The sequence below is a fragment of the Phyllobates terribilis genome, unplaced genomic scaffold, assembly GCF_046119375.1.
Source record: "Phyllobates terribilis strain yellow unplaced genomic scaffold, ASM4611937v1 Scaffold_2__4_contigs__length_985480577, whole genome shotgun sequence".
In the NCBI taxonomy this organism is placed as follows: Eukaryota; Metazoa; Chordata; class Amphibia; order Anura; family Dendrobatidae; genus Phyllobates; species Phyllobates terribilis.
The window spans coordinates 689475866-689489130 of NW_027362762.1; the positions used below are offsets into that span (position 1 = coordinate 689475866).

At 42.6% G+C, this 13265-nt stretch overlaps 1 protein-coding gene across 8 annotated transcripts in view; it reads left to right on the forward strand.

The window, feature by feature from the left end:
• The window catches only part of LEMD1 (LEM domain containing 1), an 81116-nt gene extending 68277 nt beyond the window's left edge, over nt 1-12839 (forward strand). For 2 of the 8 annotated variants that reach the window (XM_073666977.1, XM_073666978.1), the window contains 3 exons: nt 391-483; nt 814-875; nt 11736-12836. In XM_073666977.1, coding sequence (XP_073523078.1) covers nt 391-483; nt 814-875; nt 11736-12000 — 420 coding nt within the window. In that variant the 3' untranslated portion in view covers nt 12001-12836. Of the gene's footprint in view, nt 1-390; nt 484-813; nt 876-11735 lie in introns of all 8 variants that reach the window. The other 6 variants (XM_073666979.1, XM_073666981.1, XM_073666975.1 and 3 more) reach the window with 5 other exon arrangements.
• Nucleotides 12840-13265: the final 426 nt, after the last annotated feature.

Consider the following 13265-nt stretch of genomic DNA (forward strand, 5'->3'; position numbering starts at 1 on the left):
TTTTTAATAAAGATCTGAATCTTTTTAGACCCTAAAACAAAAAAAAAGTATATTAATTTGGGGTCACTACAATTGCCCAGTATTTTATTATTTCCCATTTTAGTAGTAAGATGTCATATTTCTTCAGATGCATTTAATTTCTGCTATAAAGGTTCTATTTCTACCATGGGTGCTATAACATTTACGGTTATTTTATATATTTTATTTTTTTTTTTAGAGCATATAATTTTTCTGGTTGAATTCTATAAATTCTCTAACATTAGAAGGTATTTTGGTACAAAGTCAAACTGTACCACAAAACACATCACAGGTTCCCATGTGGTTCTAGCTTCATAAAGTTCAGATACTGTATTAGAAAAACCTCCTAATACTAAGGTTTGTATTTGTCAGGAAAAGGTTACAGCAGACAAGAACACCATGACCTACAGAGCTCCGGCTAACACACCCAAGGCCTGCGTCTTTACAAGGCCCAGCAGACTCCAGGCAATAACCTCTCCGTAATATCTGGTTGGGTGTTCGTTCTCGGTGATGGGTTAATTTTATATCTGGTCACATGGGTGATTTTTATTTATGGTCACATGGGTGATTTGAACTTTATTGTGAGTTGACAAATAATGCATCGGTTTTGATTTCTGCTTGTACAAAGTGGCACATACTACCTGTGCCGTTAGTTGGGTTTAGGGCTACCATTTTTACAGCCGGTTATGCAGAATTGTCATGAGTAGGTGTGATTTACTGCTTTGCACGAATCTAAAATCAGATTCTAGTTGTACTGATCAGTCGTTAATTATTTTATGCTCTTTGTATCCACAGCAGGATGACGCCTCTCCTGACGACTTTTCGGATCTGCTGTCCCAGTCCGCCCTAGGAATGAGGTAATTCAGAAGATCGTTTTGTGCTTTACAGCGCTCTACCTAATAGAGATAAATTGCTAGAATATAATGAAGGCAAGGACAAGTTGTGTTGCACAGTTGGGTAGAGGAGGACAGAAAAAGATCACTGAAATACAAATAATAATCACTTAAAACAATGGTGTCTATGTTCTTTCTTTGTCTTCCATATTGATTTTTTTTTTCTACGCCGGGTGGCTCAGTCAAGATGAATTGGCTTTTTTGGATTAAAGACAGTTTTGTCTCTTCAGTGGGATAGATTGTCTGGCTATTTACTAGGCACATAATAGGATACACTGCTGGTATTTCTGTCTGCCTTGAGCATTTGATCGGTCCATAGGACTCTGTGGCCACATTTGGCACATACAGAACATTGTATATCTTGTACTATTGACCTATTAACAGGCACTGTGTATATATAGATTTTTAGATGCATTTTGTTACATACTTTACATTATAAGGCTTCTCTACTACTCTTCAAATTTTGATCCTGATAATCCATTCTACCACCTTAAATTTTTACATGTTAATCTGTTTGTACAGGTGGGATGCACAGTTAATTTTTGGAACATTCACTGTGTATTACAGCGCCAGCATTAGTTTTTAAGAAACTTTGAGAAAACGTTTAGAGTAAGCTGAGCTGCACTGTGAATTTAATAACTGCAGCGATCAGTCAGGGAAAGTTAATGTTCCATAGTGGGACAATGTGAAACAGTAAAAAAAAAAGTTAATAAAACTTATAAAAATATTTGAAAAAAATTACAAAATAAAGAAAAAAAAAATTAGAAAACATATTAAGGCTATGTGCCCACAATGCAAAAATGCTCCGGATTTTTTCCTGAGCGTTTCTGCATCTCCCTGGCAGAAAAAACGCATGCGGATTGTACATGCGGATGGTACATGCTTTTTTCCTGCCAGGGACATGCAGATGTGAAGCGTTCTTCACATGCATTTCCACATGCGGGTTGACAAGCGCTTTCCAAGCGATTTTAGCATCACTTGGAAAGTGCTTGACAACTTGGTCACACTATATAAATCCATGCAAACGGCATGGATTTATATAGTGTGACCGTAAAGAGTGGTAAAAAATAAAAAAATAAATCTATACTTACCTTCTGATGGCCCCCGCAGTCTTGCTTCGCTCCGTCCTGGCTTTCCGGCAGCTCACGGTACACTACACTGAAGGACCTGCCGTCACATGACTAAATGACGTCAGCGCAGGTCCTTCAATCCACCGCGAGTTGCCGGCAAGTGAAGATGAGCGCACCGCGGGCCATCAGAAGGTAAATATAATATTTATTTTTTATTTTATTCTTTTTTTCACTGGTACTATGGTACCCGGGTCCAGAGGAGAGTCTCCTCTCCTCCACACCCGGGTACCATCCGCACATTGAAACGCATGGAATGCGCATCTACAGAGGCAGTGATGCTTTCCAATGCAAGTTAATGGCGGCGAAAATGCTGCGCTTCCACAAAATAATTGGTAGTGCTGCGTTTTTTTCCGCAATGATAATCCGCAGCGGAAATTTCCGCAGCATGTGCACAGCACATGCGGATTATCATTGGGGAACATGGCAGACCTTCTACCAAGCGTTTTTTAAGCGTTTTTGCCACTGCAGAAACGCTTAAAAAAACGCATCGTGGGCACACAGCCTAATTCAATAAATACATTTATGTAAAAAAAAAAAAAAAAGTACACGTTTGGTATCGCCGCATCCAGAAAGACCCGACCTATAAAGCTGTACCACTATTTAACCCCTTCAGAGAACACCGTAACAAAAAAAATGAAAAACAAGGCAAAAAGCTATGCTTTATCATACCACCAAACAAAAAGTGGAATAAAACGCGATCGAAAAGACGAATGTAAATAAAAATAGTATCACTGAAAACATCATCTTGTCATGCAAAAAACAAGCCGCCATACAGCTCCGTCAGCGGAAAAGTTAGTTACAGCTCTCACAATAAAGCAATGCAAAAATAACTTTTTTTTCCTATAAAATATTTTTTGTGAAAAAGCGCCAAAACATAAAAAAGATATAAGTTTGGTATTGCTGTAATCATACTGACCGAAAGAATAAAGCTGCCTTATCAATTTTACCACACGTGGAACGGCATAAAAAATATCCCCCAAAAAACAATTCCTGAATTGCTGGTTTTTGTTCATTCTGCCTCCCAAAAATCAGAATAGAAAATGATCAAAAAACGTCATGTGCCCGAAAATGGTACCAATAAAAACAACAACTCGTCCCGCAAAAAAGCAAGGAGTCACATGACACTGTCCGCAGATATATGGAAAAATTTATAGCTATCAAAATATGGTGATGCAAAAACTTGTTTACAATAAAAAGCGTCTTTTAGTGTGTGATGGCAGCCAATCATAAAAACCGATATAAATCTGGTATCTCTGTAATCTCACCGACCCGAAGAATAAAGTCATCTAATTCCTTATACCGCACGAGGTACTTCATAAAAAAATAAATAAAACCAATTCTTCGCCTTCTGTTGATTTGTTCATTCTGCCTCCCAAAGATCACAGTAAGGCTCTGCGCACATTTATTCTGCGCTGAGCACTTATGCTGGGATTTCCGTGTAAATCTCTGAAATACGTTATTCAGACAGAAACCCCGGCGGAAAATTCCCTATGAGGCAGATGGAGACACTGTCTGGCCTATGATCCGGCGGTGTCCGTCTTTTTATTAGGCGTGCATAATAGTGCTGTCGGCCACAGTTTTGTGCACTTCTGAAAAGGATGAAGCTGAACAGAGGCCAGACGGAGTCCAGAGTAACTCTGCTGCCTCATTATAGTCAATGGATTCCTCGGGGTTTCAACTGAATCTCATCACTCGGAGATTTAGATGGAAACCCCAATGTAAGTGCTCAGCATAGAGCGCAGGATAAATGTGACCCCAAATGTTATGTGAAATGTTCCCAATAAAAGCTTCAACTCTATTCACACAAAAGCAAGTCCCCACTCAGGTCCGTCATCTTTTAACGGAAATATAGGGGGCTTTCACATTACTGGTAGCACAAAGGCTCTGGAAAAAACAAAATGGCTCCTTGCCCTCCAAAAGAAATCCAGCAAATTCTGCACTCCCAAATCCAAATGTCGCCCTCCCTTCTGAGCTCCACAGTGTGCTTAAACCCCAGTTAGGGTCCACATATTTGGCATTCTTGTAGCAATGAGAGCCTGCCTAATTTACAGGTGCATGTCTCCAGAAGCACGAGCTGGGCATAAATGTACTGGTCACTACAACGGCAGTTTGCAATCTTCACTTAGCAACATCCACTGCTTCTGGAAAAACACCCATGGAGTCAAAATCGTCACTACACCTGTAGATAAATTTACAAAGGGGTATAATTTCCAAAATGGGGTCACTTGAGGGGGGATTCTGCTCTTCTAGCATGTAGAGTCTCTGTATATGGAGTCTGCAAACTATTCTAGGAAAATCTGCGCTCCAGGAGGCAAAAAGCGCTCCGTCCCTCCCGAGTCTCTCTGTATGGCTAAGCAGTACTGTACAGCCACATATGGGTATTTATAAATTCAGCAGAAATTGTTGGACAAATTTTGGTGCCATTTTTACCCATTTCCCCTTGTGAAAATGTAAAGTCTGGGGCGAAAACAATATTTTAGTTGTAAAAATGTAATTAATTTTTCTTCACTGCTCAATGGTATAAAATGCTGTGACACACCTGTGGCGTCAATATCGTTCCCTAGATGAATTCATTGAGAGGTGTAGTTTCTAAAATGGAGTCACTTGGGGGGGGGGGGGGTGTTCGGCTGGTCTGGCACCTCAGGCGCTCTACCAATGTGACATGGCACCCTCAAACCAGTCCAGCAAAATCTGAACTCCAATATGGCGCTTCTTCCCTTCTGAGCTTTTTACTATGCCTCAAAAGTAGTTTTCGACCACATATGGGGTATTTGCATACTCAGGAGAAAGTGCACAACAAATATTGGGGTCAATTTTCTCCTGTTACCTTAAACTGTAAAAACATTTTTGAGGGAAAAATCAGGGACTCTACAAATGCGACATGGTATCCGCTAATTACTCCAGCAAATTTTGCATTCAAAAAGTCAAATGGCGCTAGTTCCCTTCCAAGCCCTGCCGTGCGCCCAAACAGTGGTTTTCCCCTACATATTGGGTATCTGTGTGCTCGGGAGAAAATAAAGCCCCAAATTTGTTGTGCAATTTCTCCTGTTACCCTTGTGACAGTAAAAAAAACTTTTTGTCTAAAGTGAAATTTTTGTGAAAATAAGTTAAATGTTTGTTTTTTCCTTCCACATTCCATTAATTCCCGTGAAGCACCTGAAGGGTTAATAAACTTCTTGAATGTGGTTTTTAGCACCTTGAGGGGTGCAGTTTTTAAGAATGGTGTCACTTTGGGGTATTTTCTGTCATAAAGGCCCCTCAGTGACTTCAAATGTGATGTGGTCCCTAAAAAAATGGTTTTGTAAATTTTGTTGTAAAAATGAGAAATCGCTGGTCAACTTTTAACCCTTATAACTTCCTAACAAAAAAAATTGTTTCCAAAATTTGTGCTGATGTAAAGGAGACATGTGGGAAATGTTATTTATTAACTATTTTGTGTGACACATCTCACTGATTTAAGGACATAGCAATTTTCAAACTTTTAATTTTTACATTTTCACAATTTTTTTCACAAATAAACTCCAGTCATATCAAATACATTTTACCACTATCATGAAGTACAATGTCACAAAAAACAATCTCTGAATCACCGGGATCCATTGAAGCGTTCCAGAGTTATTACCTCATAAAGTTACATTGGTCAGAATTCAAAAAATTGGCCTGGTCAGAAAGGTGAAAACTGGCTTCGGGGTGAAAGGGTTAAATATTGAAATGAGAATTTTCTTAAGTGTCATCTGTGTCCTATGCAGAGGTCATTATGCAGGCAGACTGTAATCTGCAAAATTACCTACTGTGAATGGTGAATTCTTGTGTTATCTATATATAGGTGGTAGCTGTCATTATTTTCCTGGCAGTGATGATAATGTGGTGACTGCTGAAAAGTGATCTCTGCAGCATAGGGAGATTCAGTTTATAATAGGCAGTGTCGAATTATTAACAACTGCAAGTTTTCTAGATTTAAAATAAAATTCTGATATGGAAAATTAGGAAAAAACTTGCCAAAAATTCTTGATTCAAGTTTTTATGGTAAGCACACTTGATCGCTTCATTGGGGGACACAGGAACCATGGGTTTATATGCTCCCTCCTGAAGGATTACACGAAGAATACATATTGTGGGGAAAAAAAGAAGCTGACTCCTCAATAGGCTACACCTGAGCAGCCGACGCCCAACTGTTTAGCTTAGTGTTATTTGAAAACAGACATGGGTCTGAGTGTCTTCGCCATGATTAGGCAGGCCCGAATTTTTCATAGGATGGGTAACAGAGAGTGAATGAGGCCAGTCTGTTTCACCCCACGGAGCGACAGAGCATACAGCCTGTACTGTTCAGCCTGTATCCTCTCTTGTCGGTAAGGCAGGACTATGTAACTTTTTAAAGGGGTTGTCACTGTGTGACTGCAGACTTATGAATTCCCCCAGCGCACGCATGCACTGTTTTTTTTGGTGGCATCTGGGTCCTATGCTGGCACCTAGGGTCTTTCTCCTTGGCTGCTTGCCTGCTGGGGTTTCACTTCTGCCCCCGTGCACCCCATTACACTAATTTGTGCTTTTCCTCTGCCCCCTTCACTGATTCGGTCTTTAGACCTCTGGGTGGGGCTCGCTATTCCGGCAGTACTTGGGTTGCGGCGTTTCCGGAGGGATCTAGAGCTTGTTGAGCCCTGTTCGTCTTCCTATTTTTTTTTTCTCCATCGCTTCCTACAGGCTTGCTAGTCTTTTTCTTACTTTTTGCAGTAGGTGATGCTGGCAGGCAGGGCTGTGGATTTGGAGTCGGAGTCGGTGTCCATTTTGGTGGAGTCAGTACAAAATGGACCGACTCCAACTCCTAAAATATATACTGCTCAAAAAAATAAAGGGAACACTTAAACAGAATATAACTCCAAGTAAATAAAACTTCTGTGAAATCTTACTGTCCACTTAGGAAGCAACACTGATTGACAAACAATTTCACATGCTGTTGTGCAAATGGAATAGACAATAGATGGCAATTATCAAGACACACTCAATAAAGGAGTGGTTCTGCAGGTGGGGACCACAGACCACATCTCGGTACCAATGCTTCCTGGCTGATGTTTTGGTCACTTTTGAATGTTGGTTGTGCTTTCACACTTGTGGTAGCATGAGACGGACTCTACAACCCACAGAATTTGCTCAGGTAGTGCAGCTCATCCAGGATGGTGCAGCTCATCCAGGATGGCACATCAATGTGAAATGTGGCAAGAAGGTTTGCTGTGTCTGTCAGCGTAGTGTCCAGAGGCTGGAGGCGCTACCAGAACACAGGCCAGTACATCAGGAGACATGGAGGGGGCCATAGGAGGGCAACAACCCAGCAGCAGGACCGCTACCTCCGCCTTTGTGCAAGGAGGAATAGGAGGAGCACTGCCAGAGCCCTGTAAAATGACCTCCAGCTGGCCACAAATGTGCATGTGTCTGCACAAACGGTTAGAAACCGACTCCGTGAGGGTGGTATGAGGGCCCGACGTCCACAGATGGGGTTTGTGCTCACAGCCCAACACCCTGCACAACGCTTGGCATTTGCCACAGAGCACCAGGATTGGCAAAGTCTCCACTGGCGCCCTGTGCTCTTCACAGATGAAAGCAGGTTCACACTGAGCACATGTGACAGACGTGACAAAGTCTGGAGATGCCGTGGAGAGCGATCTGCCTGCAACATCCTTCAGCATGACCGGTTTGGCAGTGGGTCAGTAATGGTGTGGGGTGGCATTTCTTTGGAGGGCTGCACAGCCCTCCATGTGCTCGCCAGAGGTAGCCTGACTGCCATTAGGTACCGATATGAGATCCTCAGACCATATGCGAGACCATATGCTGGTGCTGTTGGCCCTGGGTTCCTCCTAATGCAGGACAATGCCAGACCTCATGTGGCTGGAGTGTGTCAGCAGTTCCTGCAAGATGAAGGCATTGAAGCTATGGACTGGCCCGTCCGTTCCCCAGACCTGAATCCGATTGAGCACATCTGGGACATCATGTCTCGCTCCATCCACCAACGTCACGTTGCACCATAGACTGTCCAGGAGTTGGCGGATGCTTTAGTCCAGGTCTGGGAGGAGATCCCACAGGAGACCATCTGCAACCTCATCAGGAGCATGCCCAGGTGTTGTAGGGAGGTCATACAGGCATGTGGAGGCCACACACAATACTGAGCCTCATTTTGACTTGTTTTAAGGACATTGCATCATGGTTGGATCAGCCTGTAGTGTGTTTTTCCACCTTGATTTTGGGGGTGACTCCAAATCCAGGCCTCCATTGGTTAGTAAATTTGATTTCCATTGATGATTTTTTGTGTGATTTTGTTGTCAGCACATTCAACTTTGTACAGAACAAAGTATTCAATGAAAATATTTCATTTAGTCAGATTTAGGATGTGTTATTTGAGTGTTCCCTTTATTTTTTTTGAGCAGTGTATAATACATTTGGTACAGTAGTTCAATGCAGTTTGTGGGGAATATTTTTTCATAAGAATTTGGGAAAGTTATGAAATGTCCTATAAATGTCTGTCCTATTCCTGATCTAAGGGTCTAGACTTTTATCTGAGATGAATCTGTGCTGCAGTAAATTTATCACTTAAACATGAGCCATGTATGAGGGAGTCTGAGTTGGAGTCGGTGTCATGGAAATTGAGGAGTCGGAGTTGGAGTCGGAGGTTTGGCTTACCGACTCCACAGCCCTGCTGGCAGGTCACGCTCATAAAGGCTTCTTCAATCAGTAGGTGTCCTTTGTTCATGGTATCTTAGACCATTAATCAGATACACCAGGATTGATGCTCTGAGTCCTAAGGCCCCGTCACACTAAGCGACGCTCCAGCGATTCCGACAACGATACGACCTGTCACGGATCGTTGCTGCGTCGCTATGTGGTCGCTGGTGAGATGTCAAACAGTCAGATTTTCCCAACGACGCAGCAACGATGCAGCGACCCGTAACTATCTGTATAACGATGCACGCCTATGTGTGTCTGAGTCGTCAACAAGGTCGTTGGTAAGGTGTCAAACACACCGATACATGCTACCCAGCGGGGCCTCAACGATCAAAGAAATGTCCAGAACATTCCGACACGACCAGCGATCTCACAGCAGGGGCCTGGTCGCTGCTAAGTGTCAAACGTAGCGAGATCGCTACTGAGGTCACTGTTGCGTCACAAAACTTGTGACTCAGCAGCGATCTCGCTAGCAATCTCGCTTAGTGTGACGGGGGCTCTAGAGTCGAGTCACCTTGTATACTCTTGACAGTCTGACCTGCTTGCTAGTGGGCTTTTTTTCTTTTTTTTCAGGGTGTCCCCATGTTTTCTGCCCTTGGGGGGGGATGCATCATCCTTGGGTAGGGCTCCACTTTAGACATATTGAGTGGCTATAGTAGCCTCCCTTTGAAGAAGGTAGTTCAGTACTTTTGTTTCATCCCTTAAGAGATCTCGGTCCATAGGGCCATCTCAATCCTACCCTTCTCTTTTTTGCCTATAGTCATTGATGGCTGGGTTAGAAACTACTAGCAGGGTTTTCCATCCTTTCATCTTCTATGGGAGCGCTGACCAGGTCCATCTCTTTTGAGGCTTAAGGCAGGTCATTCAGACTATCCATTTTTGTTGCATTGCCTGAGCCACCAGGGCGTTTGGAGATTTTATGTCTGATGGTCTCCCAAGAAGCCAATCTCCTCCACAAGAGTTTCCGCCAATAGGTGACCGGCCAGGGCGGAGGACAAGGCTCTCCTACATTCCAGCCAATTTTGGTCTTTAACTATCAGGGCAGGGCAGGATTCTCCTTTCCCAGTTTGGACTGAAAATTTAAAATTCCTGCTAAGCTCAGGATTTTTCAGATTCCGTCCAGAACTCCCGTTCTTTATTACTGATTCTCCCCCGGCACCAGCCATAGAATCCAGATAGACCTTTCCCAACAGTCTCCTCTTATACCAGTAAATTAAATGACAAGAAATTGGGCAGGACTATTGGGACCGTGGATCGAAAGGCTTCTAGCCTTTCAAATTAGGTTGACTAGAATTGGGGAACAAGGGCCTTAGGCATCACGTCTCTACCATTACATTTACATTTAGAAAGCCTCTTGTTCATAGGTGAGACCCTGTTGGCAGCGCTCGTGTGGCAATATCCTCCTTTTTAATTTTTGCATGTCTGTCTTGAGCAAAGGTTGACTCCCTAGGGCCAGGTTCCTGCTTTGACTATCCTGGTCCAGTGGAACTTGACTTGTAGGCCATAGTTCACGACTGGATGCCTAGACAGGGTGAATTCAGGGCTACTGTATTAGCCCCCTTTGATCTGAAAGACTGCAATCTGGTCATAGAAGCCCTTCAGTTCAGTCGTCTCCTTTTGTGCCGATCAGAGAGATCTTTCCATTCCGTTTTACAAAAGGGGAATTTTTTCCCCCCTCTCTAGCTACCTCTTCCTTCATGTGTATCCTTCTCTGGGACAGAGTGGTCGGCTCCCTCCTTTTTCCTTAGCATGTTCTCTGCCTTTCACCTTAACAAAAAGAGTGGTCTTCTTCCTTTAGCTACTTCACCTCTCATCTCCTTGAGAGGTTCTTGCACAATCTGATGTTGTCAGAGCTGAGCAGATCTACCGGTGTCCCGGCTTCATTCAGTCATTCAAATGTCTTCTGGATCAGGTCTCAGACCGCCTCTAGGGCCACCATTGTTCTCTTGTTTCGATCTGCCAATGCAGAAGATTGGGCTAATCTAGGTTGCCTTGTCAGGGCATGACTCTTCTCCTGTGGGATAAAGCTTCCTGGGTTTGCGCCTCCAGGCATCTATTCCATAGGGCCACTTAGTCTTTAGTCCACACCTTTTGTTGAGCTTATACCTTTGCAGCTAAGGATGCAAGCCTTAGCAGAAGGGTACTACAAGCAGCAGTTGCTCGGGTAGTAACCTGAGGGATTGCTATTCTTCTCATCCCAGGGGACTGCTTTAGGATGTCCCATGGTTCCTGTGTCCCCCCAATGAAGCGACCGAGAGATAAAAGATTTTACTGAGGGTATCAAAATACTTTCACTTTGTTTGGGGGTGTAGTTTTGCTCCTACTGCGTTTGAACTAACTGAATAGCTGGGTGTCAACTACCCAGGTGTAGTCTATTGGGGAGGAGTTTTTTTTTTTTTTCTAAGATGTATTTTTAGTTTCAGCTTCCACGTGGCGACATATAAACCCATGGTTCCTGTGTCCCCCAGTGAAGGCTATAAGAAAGATTTAACGGTGTTTACCAAAAAGCTTTATTTTTAACAGCAGGTCATTTTTTTTAATCACACATTCCCTTTATCCAGAACAGTGAAAATGTCAAGTTTACACAGAAAACATGGTTGCCTATTTTATATCCTTTTTATAAAAATTCCATGAAAACTTTTCAAGATGCAAGAGGAGAATCAGCTGATATAAAACTGCATTTGATTTCCGGATGCTGCTGCATTTTGATTTTTTTGGATGCAATTACTGTTTATGTATATCCAATAATATTTAATAGCCTTTCAGCTCATAATTTTATTTTCTTGATCTGTCTACATACTATTTTATAATAAAAGCCTCTAATATAGTCCAACAGAAAATTGGGAATTGAAATGGGAAATGAGACAAGCTACACACATTGAATTTGGTCACGTTTTGACTTGTTGAAGTCCCGTGAGCATTTACTTAATATATGCTAAGTTTTCCATTTTTAACTCTCACCTATAATTCAATTTATCTACAGTGCAACACGAAGGAAGCCTATAAAGGGGGCTGCTGGTCGACCTATTCAATTTCGATATGATGATATCGCCACTAGAGCCAGGATGCAGGAACAAACTAAAACCGTAACCGAGGGAAAACCACAACGCCTGGTGTCTGTGCGTCTTCAGATTGTTATCTTTCTTATAGTAGCCTTTATTGTCCTTGTCTATATCACAATGGAGAGCAGTCCAGAAAATCCTTTCAACACTGCTACAGAAGACCTTGCTGAAGTGAAGCAACCTTAGTGTAAAATGTTTATATAATCGGTACGTTCTTCTAGAAGAGGAGGTGGAGAAGATTTTGGAGCGGTTCCCAGTTCAATTCTTGTTGTGTTCAATTTGTATAACGTTTCATGTAAATTAGTGGCATACTTTTAGCAGTGGTTGTAAAGTCTGATCAATTCCAGCCCTGTACACTGACCTCTCAAATGAAGATCATAGAATTGTTTTAGAGTTGGGCACTATAAATGTTTGAGTCCTGCAGTGTAGTAATGGCTTCACCTTAGAGGGCAGTTTTGGAGCCCTGCCAATTCTTGATACTATTGAGACAAGAAATATATTAACACTAGTCATTTCTCAGAAGCAGTGTTGGTTTTATGTTTCTTTCTTTATAATGGTTGCTAATAAGAACAATAGTTACAAAAAAGAATTGTGATCTACTGTTAATAATGGGAAAAAAATACTATGCATCCGATAAAACATTACTGGATTTAGATATGAAAAAACCCAGTAAGTTTCTGTGTTGTGTAAAAGCACAAGATCTGTTACCTCTCGTTTTATAATGTTCTCCACATTCTCTTATCTTTGTGATAAATCATAGATGGAGTCAGCAAGGTTTTGTTTCAATCCTGTAACGTTGCGAGGTTCCTTGACCAATATAGCATTTAATGTTTCTGCATGGCATTACATGTTATGTAATAGAACACAACTACAGAGGTAAGAAAGTAGATGTTTTCACAAAGTTATTTTGGGGGGCCATGTTTTGCTGATAATTTGGATTGTTCGTTGTTTTTAGCCACTGGGTCTGTGTTTTCTCTTCCCAGCAGTTTTGGCTCGTCTTTGTCTTGTCTCTGTTAAATTATTTCCGTCACTGTTGAAATAAAGCTTGTGTTTATTTTGCCGCCTTTTGGTTTTATTTGCAAGCAAGAATAATTTTGTTTTCTCCAATAACCCCCTACGACAGCACCAAGGAGGAGGATGTCACCCCACCCTAACAGGGACAGGAAGCACAAAGAGGTCAAATAGCCCCTCCCTCATCCTCCCTCCAGTGTTTTTCCTGTCCCTATTGGGATGAAGAGGTCATCCAAGGTGCTCTGTGCCGGCGGCAAACACCCAGCATACCTTTTAGCCGGGCAGCTGGGACCGAGCGGTGTTCTCCTCCTCCCCTTATGCTACTCCAGTCTCCTCCGGGACTCTGGACCTCCATCCCCACCAAGTCCGCACCTGCGGGTAAGGTGCGGTGGGTGTCGGGCTGGAGGCCTCCTCGAGCTCTCCAGCCCAGCTCCTCCCCC